Below are 19,944 nucleotides of genomic sequence, written 5' to 3'. Positions count from 1 at the left end.
CTGTGTGATTGAGTTCTATTTGCTGTTGCATTTTTATTGTCTGTAATATCTTTAAACAATGCTAAAATAATGTACACAGAAGTCATCACTAGCTGTTTTCATTTCATTTCTTTTTTTTGTTTTGCAATGAGTAACTAATTAATTAAATGAAAATCAGTAAAATTAAATTAAAACGTGTGAAGGAAAAAGTTCGCATTTAAAAACTAAGACTTTTGGCGGAAAATCTGAGAAATTTGCACAGCGGTGCAAGAATTCCTCGAGACGTGAAATACAAACTGATCAAATAGGCGACCAAATAAAATTTAATTCCGAAATAGATTTTTTAAACCTCGCAAAATGACCGTGAAGTACCGTTTCAACTGACTGAGTTGAATCAGTTTATATCCAATCGAGTATGATCTGCAACTGTTTGTAACTCTTCATTCATGTCTCTCTCTGTCAGACGATGATATAGATTGTACTCTTCGGATCAGTTACGCATGAGCAAGAACTCTCTCATCAATTAATAATTTCTTGTTTCTTGTAAAATTTCGATGGGTTATAAACCCATCTAAGTTTCGAAACAAGTTAATTTTCTCTTCCGATGAGACTGTTCAATCCGTTCTCTTTTCCCGCGCAACGACCAAAGTTTTAACACCACAAAATAATCAATATCTGGTAACAAAGATGTTTCCTAGAATAACGCCAAATTTCTCCGGCCGCTTCAGTATATTTTATAAACTCGTCAAGTGCTCTTGTTGAAATATTTTCAAAAATGTTTTACTCTGTTTGGAACAAAGGTTATCAAAGAAAAATGCTGAGGTACTTCTTTTGGACGTCCAGAAATCTAATCGTTAGAAATAACAGAAGAAAACTAACATGTTTTGCAAAGGCGCAACGAGAACTTTATATGACAAGGCACATTTTAATACCAATTCATATGCAAATATTCAGCATCATCCTTGTTAACAAATACAGTTGCTGGTTTTTTTCTAGTTTTGGTTGCGATTGTTACAAAATTGTCGGCAGCCTTTTTGATCTTAAAAAACAATCAGTGCAATAGCTAATTTTAAATATTTTTTGTTTATTGCATGCGACATGTTCTCTTTTGGAAGTCATTGCAAGGCAATTGTTGAAAAACAAAAGATAGCAGAATCGAATTTGATTTGCAAATGTTAAAGCATGTACAGAAACAGGTTTTATATTTTAAGTTGTTCGCGATGCAAAACTCGTTCGTACTTTAACGCTGAAAGTATCAATTTTCCTTAACAATTGCTTATCTTGGTGTTATCTGTCGTTCTGAGAATTCAGTAGGACATCAAGGCAATATCACCTATATTCGATCATTTTGTTTATCACTCTCGCTATACTTCTCTGCTTTTTCCTTTTCACAACACCTTTTATAAACCAGATATTGATTTTAGAAGCTTAAACATTCAATATCTAGAGGTTAAAACAAACGTTGATCTGTCGTTAAGGTGGCACTTTCAAAAATTGAGAGCTGTTTAGTACGTCCAATAACCTGAAGATATTTTCAATTTATTTTTAAGTAATTGTGGCACAACGATAAGCAAGAAAAGCTTCGATTTGCAGTTTAGCCTTCCGAATTCCTTAAAGTATTCCCAAACGTTCGTTACCCTTGGGAAATCTTCGAGTGATCTCCGGAATTCTATCGTCGGCAATCTTCGGAATACCTCGGATGGCTGTCGGCAGCCGTTCGGAATCTTCGTATTTCTTCAGAAATCTTCGTAATTTGCAGTCGCCGTTTTTGGCCAGAGTCGATATTTGTTTTGAAGTATGTTTCAAGATTGCTGAACATGTTTGTAAATAATTTCATTATTCAATTCTGTGTTCATGTGATCAATTCAGATGACTTCAAGAGTAGTTTTTTTTATCCTGGAATTTTTATGCTTATAACATTATGATTTCGAGGCTTTATGCGATGAGAATTTAATGTTTGAAGACAATTGCAATAACAGGAAGACAATTTAAATTTGTTACGCAATAATTTCGTTTGTTCCAAAATATATTTTCTCTGTTTCACGCTACAGGCATGCGGTCCTATTTTAATCTCCTCGTACATGGGAAAACACTGAATATAACTTCGAGGTTTTACTCGATCCGAAGAGTAGACTGTTGCGACATCATTTTAATTGTAGCAAGACAATTTATTGTTGTAGAGTGAATTTCGTTGTTGTCAAACATATGTTTTCGTTGTCGCACAGGCCAATTTAGTCTCCTTTTTCCTAAAAAAACACCCACTATTTGAATAGTGCCACCGTAAAAACTCAACGTTGTTTATCCACTTAAAATTTTTCCAGAAAAATATTTCCAAAAATTGTCCGGACCAAAATGGTGGCTACCAGAATCGAGATCTCAGGTTTGAAGTACGGTCGAAGTTTAGTTATTGAAAAAATATTGAATATATATATATCAGTCATTCGAAACAAATAAATACCATGAGTTTTTCTACTACAAAAAACTTCGGCAACTAATCCTTACAACGCAAGCTTCAAATATATCGCCACCATTTTAATCGAAAGTTATGAAATTAAAATTCTCATCTCTTTGTCATCTCCACTGTTGAATAACCATTTGAACTCCTTATGAATTTCAATCTCTTCTTTCGTTCCACGGGTGATACCAATGAATTCCGTCTTCGTCGTTAGGCCATTTCCTCTCCTTAAAGAAGACAATAAAGAGAAACATAAGTTTTTTTCTCAGGACAAATGTATTTCCTACATACACTATTACCACAAAGGCAAGCAGTCACCAAATTTCGTATGAGCCGGCTGCACGTGGCAACGGTTTTCGACTTCCCGGGAGCAACACGCAACGAGAAGAACAGGAAATATTAAACAAATTCACCTCAAGTATCTTACAAACTTCTGCAAAAATTATTTCTTAACCCTTCACTGAAACGTTTCATCTCAGTGATTGCAAAACTACGAATTAATATCTGGTTTATGAGCGAAGTTGTGTGCAGCTCAGCAGACAAAATTACGAGCGAAAGGTGGAACTTAACTTTACGAAGGTAGAAATTGTTCCGTTTGGTGAAGAGCAGAAAGGTTCAAACGTGCACTCACCATCAATATTTTAATACTTCTCTCTCGTTGTGCTTCGAAGGAAGAACATAGCCAGGTACGACATCACCAGGAGCACATAAATCCACGTCTGCGCGCACCATAAACAAGTGTTTGGTTGGACGCAATTCCACAAGTAGTCATGAATATTGATTACAAACCAGTACCAATCGCTGATCAAAATGTCCCGCATTTTCACGGGTTGGATACTATTGTATCACTTCAAAAATATCAATTTTTCTCCATATCTTTGCATTTTTAGGCTTTATTTAGACAGCATAACATTTGTCAAGACTGAATCACGCGGTCGTCATATTTCGTTAAATAAACCTTTTGTGATAATCGTAATGGTCGATTTTGAAATGTTTTTAACATCCCCGTGCAAAGACCTGATGGCCTACGAATCAAAACTTATAATTAGGTGGAAGTTAGAAACAATTAAAAAAGAAAAAAAAAAATACTATAATTAAACCGTTTCTAAAATTTGATATTGTATGTTATCGTTGAAATCAAGGGCACTAACACAAAATCGAGGTATTACCGTTGGAAATCATGGGTTCCCGTGTGGCTTCCCACCTCTTTTCCGGCTTGCATTCGCAATCCCGCGGGCTTTTAATTAATAATTAATCCTCCTTTTCACTGTGCATTCCCTCGTGCGTTTCCTCTTGTCTTTCTCGATCTGGTTCTCCTTCTAATCCCTGCGCTTTTCGCCACACGCTAAGTCGTTCATTCATCTGTGGGTCTCCCTCACCGACATCCGTGAATTCGTACTGGGTTTCCTCGTGTTTTCTCTTCCGTTACGCCGTGACCTCCCTGCGTTACACGTTTCGCGTGCATTGTCGTGGGTTTTCCTGCGTTTTACTACGGCTTTGCTTGTGCTTTGAGCACGTGCGTTACCTGCAAGTCACCCATACTTTAGCTGTGAGTTTCCCAATGCCCTTGCCTATTTGTTACACCGTAGGTTTCTATTTCCCGTGCGCTCCCCTACACGTTGTTCCCCCATACGTAACCCCTTGCGTCCCCCCCCCCTCCCCCTCCTCGGTAAGTTTCCTAGTGGGGTCTCTTCTGCGTTCCCTGTACATTCACCGTGGATTCCCTGTGGGATACCCCTTACATTTCCCGTTCATTTAATGTAGGTTCCCCAATGCCTTTTCCCGTCCGATACTCCGTGCATTCATTGTGGGAATAGCGCAATTCATATCGGTTTCCAATCCGTTCCCCGTACGTTTTGCAGGCTTTCCCTCATGTTTTCAGTTCATGTTTCCTTCTCTTGTCCAATCAATTCCTTAATGGTTCCCTGATAAGTCCCTGCAATACTCGCCGTGCCTTCCTTGTATATGACACCGTGCTTTTCCTAAGCGGCCAATGGTAAATTTAATTGTACATTACTCAGCAAGTTTCCTGTTCATGCCACGTACATTTTCTCCCGTTTTATGTTTTTCCTGACCCTTCCCGGTGCGTTGTAACATATGTAACACGTGCGTTCTTTCTTGGTTTCCCAGTGGGTTCTCCTAACCTTTTCCTGGTGCGACACGTAAACATCGTTTGTTCCGTGATTGCGCCCCCCCCCCCCCACCCCCCTCAGCATTAGCATTAACCAGAAGAGATATACTGAAATCTATTGAACCGGAGTAGCGGAAGAGCTCACGTAAACGTAAGCACCTCCCCGGTGCGTGATCCCTCTATGCAAGTTCATTTGCTTGTCACAGATCACAGCGACATCGCTGAAGCAGTTAAGTTCTGTGAGAGCGACAAAGTTTCGCCCGAGGCAATTGATGCGCAATATGCGGGTGAAAGTTGAAAAAACCTTCCTCCCTACAAACGTATTGGGAGCTCAAGGAAGCTGTGATGCCGTGTAATTCCCTAACATAAACATGCTGTTGGCAATCCTTTGCACATTACCAGCAGGCTCAGTTGAAAGCGAGCGGTCCTTCAGCTCTGTGAAGCGACTGAAAACATACTTGCGCAATACAATGAATAACGAAAGAGAATGCTATCACTGATGTCTTTGCTACACAGCAACCACGCCGCTTGTTACTTGTAGAGATTTTGAATGATAAGAGAAACGAACTGTTGTAGTTGTAACAGGAACTTTCATCCGCCATTAATAAATTTGAAACGAATAACAGCAAAGGGAGAAACAAGAACAATATCAAGACACGTATAAATCCAACCTCGATCCCAGGCTCTCTCTCTCCTTTGCCTCTCTGGTACAAATCAATGTGTTGCGCAACATTTACCGAATTCGTATTTGGGCTGACCCCTAGGAAAAATCGTGGCTGCACCTCTGAAAATCACTCTTCCTGTACCAAAACCAACCTCATATCCCAGTGCTTATCATATCAAGTGTGCCACAATATTCAGTATTTTACTTGCTGTCGTTTGACGTCATCGAGTTAATGACCGCGTAATTGATTTAACGGAAAATTACCACAACTTTCAATTTGCATTCCTTCCGTTTCTGAAATCTTCGATTCGACTCGATTTCAAGAAATTTATCGTTTTCAAATAAACAGATTATTTGATTCCTATTAATTTCAACTCGAGCTAATCAGGATCACGGGTTAATTTTTTTTTTTCAAAATTGAGATATATCGGAGTAGATGTAAAATAATAGACTTTTCGCTTTCAGTAGCAGAAATGTGGTGGGTTTTTTTTCGCTACGGAATTAATGAAAATGTGCTGTTTTGGGTAATCTTAAAACTTCCCGACACCATCAAAGAAAACGCTGTTCGTCTTACTAAAATCCCAGCCGACGCTCTTGATTCGCTTTTATGAACATCGCTCCATTTGCACTAAATCGACGTACGTAATTTTCTTTTTCAAGTTCGTTAAAACATTTACAATTCATTCTGCTCACCGTTTTTCCAAAGATTACACCTCGTGCCGCGGACTGCATAACCGGATGCACTCGCAAACCTATAAATGTAGGACTAACGCTGGTTTTTCTGTGTGTGTGGTTTTGATGCGCTATTTATCTACTTCGTTTTGTACACTGGAACCTGCACCTGGAGATATTTAATTAACCAAAACAACAGAGCTGGGCTAACTATAAGAATTACACTGAATTATATCAAGGTCTTAACAAATTTATTAGCGAAACACGACAATGTTAAAAACAAATTTGAACGAAACAGGGCAATGATGAATTGATTATCACTACATGGAAAAAAATCTTTTTCATGGTCGTACCAGGAGAATTATAAACCACTCAATTTCACTTCGTGAGAAATCTCGTTAAAAATCAATAGTGCTAGCCTGTGAATATTTGCAGCCATCGAAACAAATTACCTTACACGCGAAATAAACTACACTGAAAGTCATGTCCCAAATGGGTTATTAATGTCTTTTTGTTTCCACTGAGTCCCATGTCATGAGTTTAAATATTCCCTTTGTATGATGTTTGCCGAGTCTGGCTTTGACAAATCTGCTCAGTTCCGTCCGCACCAAAGCCAACACGAAAACCACTCGCCGATTGAATGACATCTCTTTTACCAAGGCTATTCTGGTTTAATTTCACCCCACTCTTGCTTGCTTCATGCTTAGCATCACACCTAGAATACCTGACGTGTTTACTGCACGACGCTGACGACGAACTCTGTGCAGCGTCTGTGATCGGTCGTTTCAGGTCTGATGGCGGCATTTCCGTGAGGTGCTGGCAGGATTTTAGATATTTTCCATTGGTGTATTTCAGCATGTTGCTGCTCGTCTTTTCTTTTCCATCGCCGCATCTTTTCCCTTTTGATTTCTGTTCTTTTCCAGTGCCGGTGGTCAGAACGACTGGCGTGTCCACCAGCCAAGAAAATGACTGGCGGAATTTCGGCGGAGAGTGCTGTTCTTCACTTGTGGACGCCACCTCTGAACTGTCTTCATTCGATGTTTCGTTGGGCCGAGCAACCGAGCTTTCTGCCATTCCAGTCGCATCCACTTCAACTTCGGCGGCCTTGCAATGTTCTTTACCATCGTGTGGTGTGCGTACCTTCGAGCTAAATGATCCCATTTCAGAAACTTAACCAGCCTCCCTGTAGCTAGTGAGGCAAACTGAATGGAAACTCTGTCGCAATCGTTTCTTTTCTCGTTTATTGACTGTGTTATGATGTAATTGGCAACGATGAGAAGTTTCTGACGCATTCAACAGTGCCGGCAAGTTGAGAGGGAAAGCTGAAGAAATGGTGAAAGATAACCGAAAAACAATCCAGAAATCACGCAAAAAGATATCGGCATAGCTGTAGAGGCAAAGAAACTTAACTCTCTGTCTATTGCATTTTCCTTTCTTCAAACTGGAGATTGTGCGTGGTGAAGACAAAGCATAAAATTCCGAAGCCGTCCCGTGACTGGACGATCTGGATGCTTCTGAGGATTTTCGGCCTGAGTGTGAATACGAGGATGACGGCGAGGCTTCGTGGAATGCGTAACGACCCAGAGACGCCCTCCTTAGTCCCTTGCCCTCCCAAAGCGAACGTGGTGCTGCAGCCTGGGCACGAGGTAGAATCTAGGGAAGCAAAACTAAGAAAACTAGGGGTTCCATGTTGGAAGTGACGTGCTGCACCATGTCATGAGCTCCTGCCCATGTAGAAAGATGGTAGGGGTCTGGGGGGGGGGGGGGGGGAGATACAAGCGCTCTAACCATGAAGCCACTACACCTAGCTCCACCGGGGCGTCTAAAGTTGGCATACTTCAGATGCCACCAAGAGGAATGAGCAAGACAGTGAAAGAGGAAAATACATGCCATCTGACAGGATGCAGAAAAACTAACAAATTAATACAGCCTTTCCAGTGTACGAACAACAGTGAAACGAAAAGCACTTCAAAGTCTCACCCGCAGTTTAAACTCTTTAATAGATTAAACTTATTTTAAAATCATTATGCCCGCCAACTGTCACATATGCCTGATCTGTTTCTATTATTTGTTGACAGGTATTAGTTCTTCATTTAACAAGGGTTTTCCGTAGAATCTTGTGTGTATAATTCGTCGCTGCCTTCTTGTGGGACATCCGCAACATCAACGATGAAGTAGTTTGCAGGCTCTTCGCCTATAGTAGGTTGGATCGCCTGCACGTCAAAAATTCGCCACGAACGAAATGGCGGGTTATCGTCGCTGTTTTAGGAGAAAAACTACTTCAAAATAATCAAACTCTTCGAACGCTTCCCTTTGCATCAACGAATATACTCCCTTCGAACGCTTCCCTTGCCGTCAACGAATGTACTCAACGAACGGTCAAAGCACGAGGTCGCAGATTCAAGTCTGTCCATCATAAATTCACCAATCGCAGACTTTCTACGCAGTGGGGCCTGGGAACTGCTAACAAACAGATAACCCGAAGTCTAGATATCAGGACGAAAATAGGAGGTTGCCTGGGCAGCAATAAGATGTAATCAAAGTGTTCTATGAGCAAACACGTGAATTCTGTAATGAATAATAATTGATCCGGGTTAACCTTTGCGTAAAATGGAATTACTCTTTTCCTAAAGAAAACCAGTGGTTTAGAGCAAAGTTTATAATAAGCATTAATCAAAGCTTTTTAACCGAAAAGAATTATTCTGACAGTAAACTTTCTCAAAGATCATTTCTCTGGACTTCATACCCACAGAAGAAAGGTTATTTAAAAACTGCTTGCCAGCGATGTAAGACAATATTGACAGATACATAAGCCAACTTTTTGGTGACTTACCTTGACCCTTTCCTAGTCTCCTTCGCAGCATCTAATTCACCGTTGCGTGACACACGGCCGAACGAAACACGTTGTCCTCGAGATGTCAAACTATATATGCGCCCTCAAAACAGCAGAATTGCGAAAAGTTAACAGATGATGGACGAACCCCTCACTGACAGTCTGATCCCCCACTACAACCCGTAAGCTTGCTTACGTAATCCACGAGTTAAAAAGCACAGAGACAAATTTACTGACATTTTTTTTTTCACCAGCATGGAACTTCATGGATAATTTATATCGGGTAACGATGTGATCCCCATTTGACCCAAACGCATGTTAAGTTATAACATTTCACCGATATTGTTTTCACACAACGCTGAGTTTCCTGTTTATTTCTCTCGTTCTCTTCAATCTTGCGATCATATCCAATAAATCGAGGGGTTTGTGTTGGAAACACGAAAAATATGGCTGCGGTAATTCATAATGTCAAACATTTGTAACATGACAAACTCATGGTACTCCCTAACTAACGAACATTACATGGATAATTAACAATTATGTGGGTTATAATTAATGATAACGAACTGTAAAAATTATTCCTTTTCAGTGGTTAGTTACAAACATTTCATATCCTAGTCTAGTGATATTTGTTATACAATCAATATTAACATTCAAGAGTAATAATTTAAACAATTCCTATTAACACAACATATCAAATGAGTCTGTACAAATAATTATTTTTCTGTACTTCATCTTGAAAGCGATCTTGGCGCAGCTTCCACAGAATTTCGTTGATTTTCCAGGTGAGCTTTGTATAAGTCACGGAACTCGTAAATAAAGTTATATTGCTGGGAAAAAAAATGAAAAAAAATGAACAGTGATCGCGGTTCTCTGAGATTTTACTTGCAAAACTAGACTCTAGTTAGAATTTAACTCACTAGTGTGTAGCTCAAAGCCCTCCACCTTCCTCTGTAACTTGAACTTAATGCGATTTTAAAATTGCGTAAACCATTAAGTTTGCGGATAGCATTGCCGAATGACGTCGTGGATTTTGGTCATCACACGGGAAATTCCCGAGAATTTAAACCCCACGACGATCATTGCTTTGATTGACAGCAGTTTAAAATTTTCTCAGTTAACAGGTGACGAAATTTAGATGACCGCAGTACAGTCGAATCATATAACCCTCAATGGCGCCGGGAACATTACGAGACAGACTACGAGACACAAACCACGACCGGCTTCCGCTTTTATCTGATTGGTTAAGACGGACACTTGCTCCACCTTGAACAATCTCGTTCCCAGAGCCCACGTGTCTTTTGTTCAGCGCTAAGACACGGAGCTCTCGAATAATCAATTTCCAGACTCCAAGATTTTAGGAGTTCCGGTTTCACGGCGCATGCGTGCCTTGGTTTAAAACATGGCAATCTCGTTCCCAGAGCCCACGTGTCTTTTGGTCAGGCGCTGATCAAAAGACACGTGGGCTCTGGGAACGAGATCGCACATTGAATGGATGAAATTGAGAAACAGCACGTACCTTCACTGTCTGGAATGCCCGCTGACCTCTGATTTGGCGCAGCTTGGAAATGACGTGATCGGGAATCACAAGTTCATCCAGGGTTAGCAGTAGGATTGCTGCAGCTGATAAAAAAGATAAAGTCTTATCATATAAAAGAGCAGAGAACATGTACTTAAATTGATAATAGCTTGTTTGGAATTTATCAGAAACTACTTTGATGACAAAACTATTTTATTGCATATTAATGGTTTCTCGGCGGAAAAAAATCGAAGTAGTGACGGACGCGCTAATATTTTGGCGGGAAAAAACTGGGCGTTTTGTCAGACGCGAAAAAGAAACCGGAGGCGCGTTGTGGCGGAAAAAAAATAATTGCATTGCATAGCATTGGGCATTGCGCGGTATACTATGGAACGTGTTGGCATTTCTAGTCTTTACATGTGTGGAATTAGATTCTTCTAGTACTTACGGTATTCAACGATATCTGAAACACTCACCTACACAAGAACTTCCTAAGCCAGAAACACAACTGAAACAAAAACTAACTATCATTAGAATTTAAAATATTACTATAAGCCCTCCTCAAAGTAACACTCCACCCCCAAAATCTCAGATGCAAAATTCCGTCTGAAAATAAGCCCTGGTTTGGTGCTCATATTCAGATTTAGTCTAACAAAAGATATAATTACAGAACATGTTTTCTATTTTACATGGTATGAGCTCAGAGACTGTCGAGACTTCTGATGTACCTAGCGATTCAGTGCACCACTTGTTTTGTTCTACTGTATAGCTGTACGTTTAGGGTCGATTTAGGGAGTTTCATGATACACTAATTACTTGTATGCACCTAAATCTCTTCATTTGCGAAAACATGTTCTGGACATCAGGATTTCAAACGCTGAAGTTGTTTTCCACTTGACCATCTGGTTATGGAGGGCAAATTCTTGTCCAAAGTGCGCTGATTTCTTCATCTGACAACCCATGTGAATCAACAGGTTCTACACTTTCATCTTCACTTAAAATATCTGCTTCTGAAATAATATCACTGCTCTCTGCTCCACATTCATCTGACTAGCTTTTTTTGAGCGAATTCATCTTGAAGCTTTTGGGATGATCGTATCCATTCAAATTACTTGTTAAATCAATGGGCCGATGAGATCGGCTCTCTGGCACAAATAAGTATTTATGGCCATACTTACTGTAAAAGTGTCCTGTGTCCAAAGCTGATACATTGTCTCAACTGTTCAATCATATCACTGCAATCAGCCATGGTAGGAACATTTCCTTCTTCAACTGGGAAATGATGAACTTTAAATCCAGCACAGCTGTACTCGTCAACAAGATAAGGGACTCTACACCTGGAAAGACAATTGAGGTACACATACACCACACAAATCAATAATTATTGCAAGTGTGTTGAACAGATGTTCTATCACTGGCAGATGACAATAAGCCCGTGTATTCGATTCTTCTCCCACACGAGTTGTCTTAGAATCAACCCAAAAAAATCCCATACTGATGACATTGTTAGCTTTTCCAAGATCCATCGTTTAGCGTTCGTCAATCATTATAGCTTTGAAATTTTGCATGCAAGTGACAAGCATTCCAAAACACTACAAACCAACCTCTGTTCAACTGGATCATTAATACAAAGTTTTTCCAAAAGAATTTTGGCATCTTTCTCATGAAGGAAGAATTGAACATTAGACTATCCAATTCATGTTGAAGTTTTATGTTGTTTAACCACTCTTCTCTGAATCCTCCTGAAAAAGTATTAGGCCTACATGTGTGGCTTAACATGCACACCAGTTGAAGACAGATACTTAGCTGGAGCCAAGAGGTGAGTGACCATCACCCTGGCCTATGAGAGTCATAACTTTGACTCCTATTGAGAGAACTTAGAAACTATCTTTAGAGTAGCTTGAGACAGTCTCATTGTGACTACATGTAAGTGTCTGAATAACAACTTTCTCAGAAATAGGCCTTTTTGGTCATGTGATGCGCTTTTCAAGAACACACTGATCTAGTCATTGGTAATGCCCCAAAAATGTTATCAGAAATGAAAAGAAGATTTATAAACAAACTTACATGCAAAAAGAGGGATTTTCTATGGAAGGATTAGAAGGATTTGTAGAAGAAAAAGATTCCTTGCTCTCACTAGCCATTTAAAACACGCTTGTTCCAGTTCTGAAATTCATTTAGCTGTAGCTAAAACTTAAGAAATTATCAGTCATGTAAGCAACTAATGCAAAAGGCCTATATTTCCAATACGCGTAACATCCATTTCAGTCCACAAATAAAATTATTACATAGATATGATCAAATTACCTGACCATCTCACGATTAGAACAGAACACAAACACATCTGTAATGTTGATGGCCTTGAGGTGAGCTGCAAAGAACAAACAATAAAAGCAAGATGCATTTTGATCATGTTACTCACAAACTGTCTAACCAGACTGGCATTTGACATGTCATCACTGCTTTTATTCTTACTTACATAAAGCTACCACATACTATCCCCATTGTGTATAAGGCCAGGTTTTTTTATCAAGCAAACATAATTCTATTAATCTTCTGACATGTAAAAATGATAATCTTACCTATGTCTACACTTAAATTCCTGTTGGTATCTTTATATTTGCATCCTAAAGGCCAACAAAATATTCAACAGTGATTAAGCCAAAATCAAAGCAAATGGTAAATGGCTTGGTTTTCTTGCAAACCTCAATCAATGTCCCCTCGGTCTGCACAATAATAATAATAATAATAATAATAAATATTTGTACATTTTACAAGTTCGTCTGAAGAATTTATCATCTACAATAAACTCTCATAATAATTTAAAACTAGGTAAAATTTCCATAAAAAAGTATTTACTTTACCTGGTAACCCACTGATGCAAACAACCTCTGCACAGCATCCAGTGAATGAAAGGTCAACCCTTAAATTGCATGAATTAAGATTTAATTAGTGATCCATGCTGTTTCACAGTAAAAATATTACGGTATGGAATTTTCTGGGAGGCATATTAATCCAGAAGCAGGAGAGAGATTCTAGGCAGTTCCTCACTCAGGGACAAATGGTTTGGGTTCTTCTAAGTGAAGATAAATATACCTTTTTCTTGAGCAAACACAAGGGCAATACTGACAAGATATAAGCTGCAGGTTCATACAAAAAAGTCTAAGGGCTGACGTTCTCCTAGCATGGGCTCACGCAAGCTAAAGCCTGTTTAATTTCTAATAAGAGATTTATTACATGCTTAAAATTGTTTTCAAATGTCCCATGGATCAAGGTCAGGAAAAACAACTTATAATATTGAAATTCCTGAGATAGGCATCTTCAGCTTTTCAGAAACACCACATAAACTTATTTAAAACTGGGCCAAAATATTGGCTGATTTTAAAAAACTCCTGCGCACCATAAATTGTGCGCTTATTGGGAATATAGGGAAGATATTTGTTTACAAACATTGTTTTTGTTATTTAAATGTTCAAATTGCTAAACAAAAGAATTATTTGTTTCACCAGTCAATAGTTAGTAACAGGTGACGTCATTGATATCTTTGCTATTACTGAGAATTAACTTGTTTACCAAATTTATCCCTAAATCCATTCTACCAAACTAGAAATACACACGTATTACATTTAGAAATTACATATAATACAAGTGTAAAACTGATCCGCTGCCAGCATTGGGCTAATCTTAGCGGATCAATTATTATCAGATTACTTAATATATATTAGATTACCTTAAAATAATGCATAAAAGATTATTTTGATATAAACTTTTACCCCTGTTATATTGTCAACTTATAACATGTAAATATTCTGGGGAAAGCAAATTAATTGTGGCTGAGCAAAGGTAACATATAAACATGTTTAAAAATTTCTATTACCAGTCTACTTGGAAAGGTGTTAGATTTTCAACAACATCAGTTTCTTCATCATCTGAGCTGTCAAAATCGTTTCTTCGCACTGGGGAACGCTGAAGTAATGAAATAATTGAGTGAATTATTGAATGCTACCATTTTTAGCTAAATAAAGGCAAACCAAAGGAAAAAAATCGAATAAACTACCTCAAACACCATCTTCACGAACACTTGATCGTGACTTCAAATTTCAAAACTTCGCCTTTTTTCTTACGACGCGTTTGATTGGTTGAATTTTACTAGACCCAGCTTCCTTTTCGTCTCCGAGGGATTGTCCTTATATGGAAACAAGAACTCGGACGAAGAGCCAACACTGCAGTTTCATTTTCACATGTTAGCGAGAAGACTCTTCCGTCCAATTTTTGGAGTATTCTAATCGATATGGTAAGTAAGAAGTGGTTAAATATGTTCTTTGTTGTAGACGAATTCATCTTGTATCAGTGTTTAGAGTGTAGTGGTCGCGACAGCGCAGTTGTGCAAGAAAATAGCTAGGGATTGTATTCAATCTTTTCTTTGTTGTGGAACAATCTCCAGCTTTATTTTCTATTATTTACTAAAAGTTACTCGTATCCTATCACACCTCCGCTTGAGAGAGGATCTTTGTGTGAAGGTTTTTATCAGAAATCAAATGCTATTCCTGTTTTTATCTAAAATCTACGATTTTGTTCGTCCATTGCCGCAAGCTAAACATGGCGGTGTAAACAATGAATGCATAGCAGTAATGTGAAGGTATCCGGTCATTTCGCCCCATTGTCATTTCGCCCCCAGTCATTTCGCCCCAACCAAAAGTCACTTCGCTCCATACAGAAATTACTTCGCTCCATGATATAATTAAAGTGTATATATGCTTACAAGATTATCTGTATTTGCCTAGCTGATGTTACAATCGTCCCATTTATAAATACGATCTTCATGACATGTTTGTAGTTGTTAGTATCACTCAGGCAGGTACAAAAGTTGGACCGGATCAACTAGGACCGTCAATCCGGGTCGGATCAACTCGGATCGACTCGGATCGTCTCGGATCATGAAAAAAAACATAAAATGAAATGAAATTGAAATTTTTACCCATTTGAAGGTTAAAATTGCAGTAAAAAATGAGCCAAATTAAGAAAGACTTGCGACATTTCTCTGTGTCGTGCTGTGTAGTCAAGCCGCCATTTTGTATTCTAAGTGTCCACCAAATTGATAGTTTCAGTCATAACCCATTTTTGTTACGCTGTGTGATTTCGCAGAAATTCGCTTTACTTCTGTTTGGTCAAAAAGAATAACCTCACAGCAAAAGAAATAACTTCACGGCAAAAAGAATAACCTCAAGGCAAAAGTTAAAGACTCACAGCAAAAGAAATCACCTCCCGGTGAAAAGAATAACCTCACAGCAAAAAGAAATAACCTCACGGTGAAAAGAATAACCTCAGAGCAAAAAGAATAACCTCACGGCAAAAGAAATAACTTCACGGTAAAAGTAAAAGACTCACGGCAAATAGATAAACCTCCCGACAAAAGAAAAAGGACAAAGAGACTCACGGTGAGGTTGCCATGTGGTTATTTCTTTTGCCGTGAGTCTTTTACTTTTGCTGTGAGGTTATTCTTTTTGCCGTGAAGTTATTTCTTTCGAGGAACTCTAAAACATTAAAATAATACTTTTTCTAAGACATGAACTGTTCAGATAGCCAAGTTCCCCGAAATAAGTCACTTTTTTAACCATCATGACAGCTCTCTAGGCCGTCATGTAAATGCTGCATCACGCAAAAGCTTAGAAATTCAAGCAGAGTGTATCACAAAACCAAGAACCCATTCGGAGCGAAAATTTGTATGAGTATTAGTTTTCAGCTGCTCTTATACATCATTTAAGTAAAACCTCAGGAAGACCAACAGTTTTGTGGTTTGCATTGTGGTGACGTCATATGAAAACCAGCTATTACGCATGGTAAAAGTGAGACGACATTTACCAAATGTTGTTTCTCTCGAGTAAGCAAAACTATGAGGCCAATAACGATAAGAATTAACAAGAACAGTTCAAGTTCCTGTGTATTAACGGGGTTTTGAGGCATTACAACGGATAAGAATGCATGTTGAGGAAAGTAATTGAACGAAGTGATATTTAGTGTATTTTGAGGGATTACCACGTATAAGAATTCGTGATGAGGAAAGTAATCAAATAAAATGACATTTAGTGTTACCAAGCGTATTTAAGCGAACACGACTGGAAGCTGCAGTAGTTAATTGTCTGAACTGACATAAGTCTTAAGTTCAAAATCAGTCCAACTCCAACATCAAAACGAAAAGTTCACGACAAATTTCACTAATCTCTTACATGGAGCAAAGGAACTTCTGTATGGGGCGAAGTGACTTTTGTATGGGGCAAAGTGACGTCGATTATGGGGCAAAATGACTTTTGGTTGGGGCGAAGTGACTGGGGGCGAAATGACCATGGGGCGAAATGACCGTAAACCAATGTGAAATTGAAAACTCAGTAATGGCAACAGGGGATGACATGCATACTACACATTTATCCTTCAAAGAATATCACGTTTCTGTTTTGGACGGATTTTTTGTCTTAAGTTCAAGAAGTGATTGCAGTAATAATACTTACAAGTATAATTTTTTTTACGAGAACTGTGAAGGAATGGAACGCTCTTCTTTCCTCTTTGCTACATCAGCCTTCTGTGGAGTCTTTTAAATCTGTTGTAAAGGACTATCTCACCTCTTGTGATTGATTTTGTGTGCTGTTATGTATAATAGTGAGTAGCGTAGCAGTGTGCCCTTGCTAACAAAATGAAGGCCGCTTCTTGGCGTTTCCGAAGTGTCTGTGAAGAGGATTTAGATTAAGTTTTGAACGACTAGTAGATTTATACTACTTGTAAAACAATTAGATTATTTGCTCTCCATTTCTATCGCGCGATAGAAATCTTGAGCTCGTAATCTAATTATTCAATAGAAACACAAGTGGAAGTTTGGAAGAACAAGAAATGCTATAGGAACACAAGCTGCAGGCACGTGTTTCCACAGCTTTTTCGAGTTCTCCCAAACTTTCACCAGTGTTTATTAAACAATTAGTTTATGAGCTTGAGATTTCTATTGGATGATAGTTGATGAGGGTGCATACCAGCCATGGAAACCAAGAGCGAATACCGGTAATCTAATTGGTTTAGTATAAATCTACTAGTCAGTCAAAATGTTATCTAAATCCTCTTCTCAAACACTTTGAAAATGGCAAGAAGCGGCCGTCATTTTGTTAGCAAGTGCACTCTGCTACGCTACTATCTATCACAGAATAGATAGCAGCCAATCAGAGAATGGCATTCATGATAGAACACGAGTAGATTTATACTGAAACTCGATCAAAACCTGTAGAACATGTTTTCTATTAATTTTTAGAAAACACCGCGTCGAAAAAAGGAAAACAAATTGTAAACTTTGACTATCAAAGTATAAATTTATTCTCTTTGCTTGTGCCATCATTACCTCAACAGCTCGTGCTTGTTGTGTGTTTCTATCGAGTTATAGAAACACAATTTTTAACCAATCACCGCACGTATTTTCGTAGGACTGTTTCTAAAAATAAATACTGTACCCAACAAAATTTAAATGTTGAGGATTTACCTATAATCTTTAGATAAGGAGAGTAGTCAGTTTGTCACCCTTTAGCAGTGATCACAGCTATTCTCCTTGTTCACTGATCATGAAGTGCTTTACATGTAAGCTTATGTACTGCGTGGATCAATTCTGTTGTGTAAACATTATTTTCTCATCTGCTCCGAGCCAAAATTTCACCCATGCTCCGTCTATCTATCCAGTAGGTTTGAGCACTGGTAAAACTTTGGCTCAGGTGAGAAAAAGTGTTTACACAACAGAATTTACCAGTGCCATTTTTTAGTATGCCTACCATGCAAAAAAACTTCTTTGTCATGCTTTACAGCTGTAGTTCGATCTAAGGCTCTCTTCTCTCCACTTTTTTAGCAATAATTATTATTGTGGTGCACTGCACATAATGGCAAGTCTTCACCTGACAACCTTATCATGCTATCTCAGTGAAACAGGCTATTCGTATTCTAAATATTGGACAGTCTGAAATTAGCTTGGAACTGAAGCTAATGTGGAGAGTCTTTTCAAATGCAGACTACATCCCTATCTTTTTAACGATTTTCTCCTGCCCAAGCCTCCATTGCAAGCTAGTTCCAATCCAATACTGAGAATACAAATATAGCCTGTTGTATATATTACATGTATATGTCTGTTTTTTTAATCAATATGTTTTTTCTCTTTATAGTCACACACAATCCTATTAATTCAGCCAACTGCGAAGCCTGAATCAAGAACTTACTCAGATTATGAAACAAAGGATGAATGTATGGAAGGTAGACAAAGCCCTCGACTATCAAGTTTTCTCATTGTTATTTGATTCCAATCAGTCAGTTAAATTATTTTGTCTATGTGGTGACTGTTTTAGCACAACTTTTACAGTAACACTGAAGTATGCAAGTGAATGCATGAATCATTGTTACTCTATTTTACTGTGGGATAATGACCAAACATGAATTGACGTACAGAATAAAAGTTCTTTTTTACCATTTTAACTAAAAAGGTGCTATATTCTTTGGACTTTTCAGGTGTCTGCAAAATATTTGAAGAATACCTTAAGAAGTCCAACCCAAGCACGCCATCCATAACATACGACATTAGTCAACTGTTTGACTACATTGATAACTTGACTGATCTGTCTTGCATGGTGTACCATTCTTAAACCAAGTCCTCTCTGTTTGTTTAGACTATCAATGTGTGTGAGTTGTCTCGTGTTCGTGGGCAGGATACTACTCTTCAGGCAATCCTTTTGTAACTGATACTGGCAAATTGTTTGGGTAACCAGACAAAAATGCTGGCACATGGAAAAAAACCTTAAGTGTATTGTAAACTAGGCACCAGGCATGTCAACAAGTTAAAAAGCATGCTATATTGAGCTGTCAGCTTGTTACAGAGACGTAGCTAAAGGGTCGTCAATCAGCTTTTCACCAGTCAAGAGAGAAACAGAGAGCAATTTCATTACAAAACCAAGACTTGGTGTAATTTTGAAAGTGTACGGGCCAGAAAAGCCAGCTGAGCCTGTTAATCAAAGTGTAGTTTTTTCATAGCAGCGTCCTTGTTGTTTATCTAGTCTCATAGGCGTGCAGTGGTTAAGACTTAACACTGCAGACCTGGAATGCCAGTCCAGTTTTGGTGACACAGTATGTTATTGATCATGTTTTTATCAAGTTTTATTATCTTCAAAAGAGATTTTGATGACTGTGTGTTTTGGGTTTGTTTGTTTGTTTGTTTGTTTGTTTGTTTGTTCGACAGGCAATGCCAAAAGGAGCCATATTACGAGCCGCACAGCAAAGACTGGATAAAGGAGAACATCTACATTATGTTGAGAAAGCAAGCTGGGAAATAGTACAGCAGATGAGCAGATATATGTACAGTGCACAAGTTGTTGCCTTCACGACAGCAAGCAGAACCCCGCAAAAACTGATTACATGTAGTTCTTGAAGACAGAGTTCTTTAAGTTGACTCATTTTCAAAACATCTCACATTCAAAGATTTTTCTCCCAAGAACATTTCTCACAACATATCCAGCTTGAATAGTTTACACAATAATTTTTTTCAATTATTGTTTCCATTTTGTTATTCACCTTTTCCCAGCTCATCCTGTAATAGTAAAGGTCATTGTGATTAAAATGAGTCAAGTTTTCAAGTTGGCATGGTTGTTTCACTTGAATTTCATAAATTTTAATTTCAATTTGT

The 19,944-nt window shown here is 38.5% G+C and overlaps 2 protein-coding genes across 2 annotated transcripts; one reads left to right on the top strand and one right to left on the bottom strand.

Moving 5' to 3' along the window:
* Positions 1–9,076: 9,076 nt before the first annotated feature.
* On the bottom strand, positions 9,077–14,417 carry LOC145485214 (cyclin-dependent kinase inhibitor 3-like). Its single transcript, XM_081463916.1, has 9 exons — positions 14,311–14,417; positions 14,131–14,219; positions 13,118–13,176; positions 12,836–12,880; positions 12,561–12,624; positions 11,432–11,590; positions 10,730–10,761; positions 10,254–10,357; positions 9,077–9,564 (listed from the first exon to the last, which is right to left on the bottom strand). The coding sequence occupies exons 1-9, from the start codon at positions 14,320–14,322 to the stop codon at positions 9,466–9,468; spliced, it is 663 nt and encodes a 220-aa protein (XP_081320042.1). The 5' UTR covers positions 14,323–14,417; the 3' UTR covers positions 9,077–9,465.
* A 21-nt stretch (positions 14,418–14,438) lies between these two features.
* On the top strand, positions 14,439–19,894 carry LOC145485244 (enhancer of rudimentary homolog). The gene is made up of 4 exons (XM_081463950.1): positions 14,439–14,547; positions 18,437–18,524; positions 18,777–18,897; positions 19,501–19,894. The coding sequence occupies exons 1-4, from the start codon at positions 14,545–14,547 to the stop codon at positions 19,592–19,594; spliced, it is 306 nt and encodes a 101-aa protein (XP_081320076.1). The 5' UTR covers positions 14,439–14,544; the 3' UTR covers positions 19,595–19,894.
* Positions 19,895–19,944: the final 50 nt, after the last annotated feature.

Source organism: Orbicella franksi, chromosome 4 (genome assembly GCF_964199315.1).
Source record: "Orbicella franksi chromosome 4, jaOrbFran1.1, whole genome shotgun sequence".
NCBI classification, from domain to species: domain Eukaryota; kingdom Metazoa; phylum Cnidaria; class Anthozoa; order Scleractinia; family Merulinidae; genus Orbicella; species Orbicella franksi.
Note: the sequence above shows the minus strand (reverse complement) of the source record. Positions and strands in the feature narration are given on the sequence as shown.

Bases quoted from the DNA above. Each gene is read 5' to 3' on its own strand.
- LOC145485244 (XM_081463950.1), top strand. The intron at 18,525-18,776 runs GTAGACAAAGCC...TGGACTTTTCAG, and splicing joins AAAGGATGAATGTATGGAAG to GTGTCTGCAAAATATTTGAA. The intron at 18,898-19,500 runs GTACCATTCTTA...TTTGTTCGACAG, and splicing joins ACTGATCTGTCTTGCATGGT to GCAATGCCAAAAGGAGCCAT.
- LOC145485214 (XM_081463916.1), bottom strand. The intron at 12,625-12,835 runs GTAAGATTATCA...TGTTCTTTGCAG, and splicing joins GAATTTAAGTGTAGACATAG to CTCACCTCAAGGCCATCAAC. The intron at 10,358-10,729 runs GTGAGTGTTTCA...CTTTTTTATCAG, and splicing joins CTTAGGAAGTTCTTGTGTAG to CTGCAGCAATCCTACTGCTA.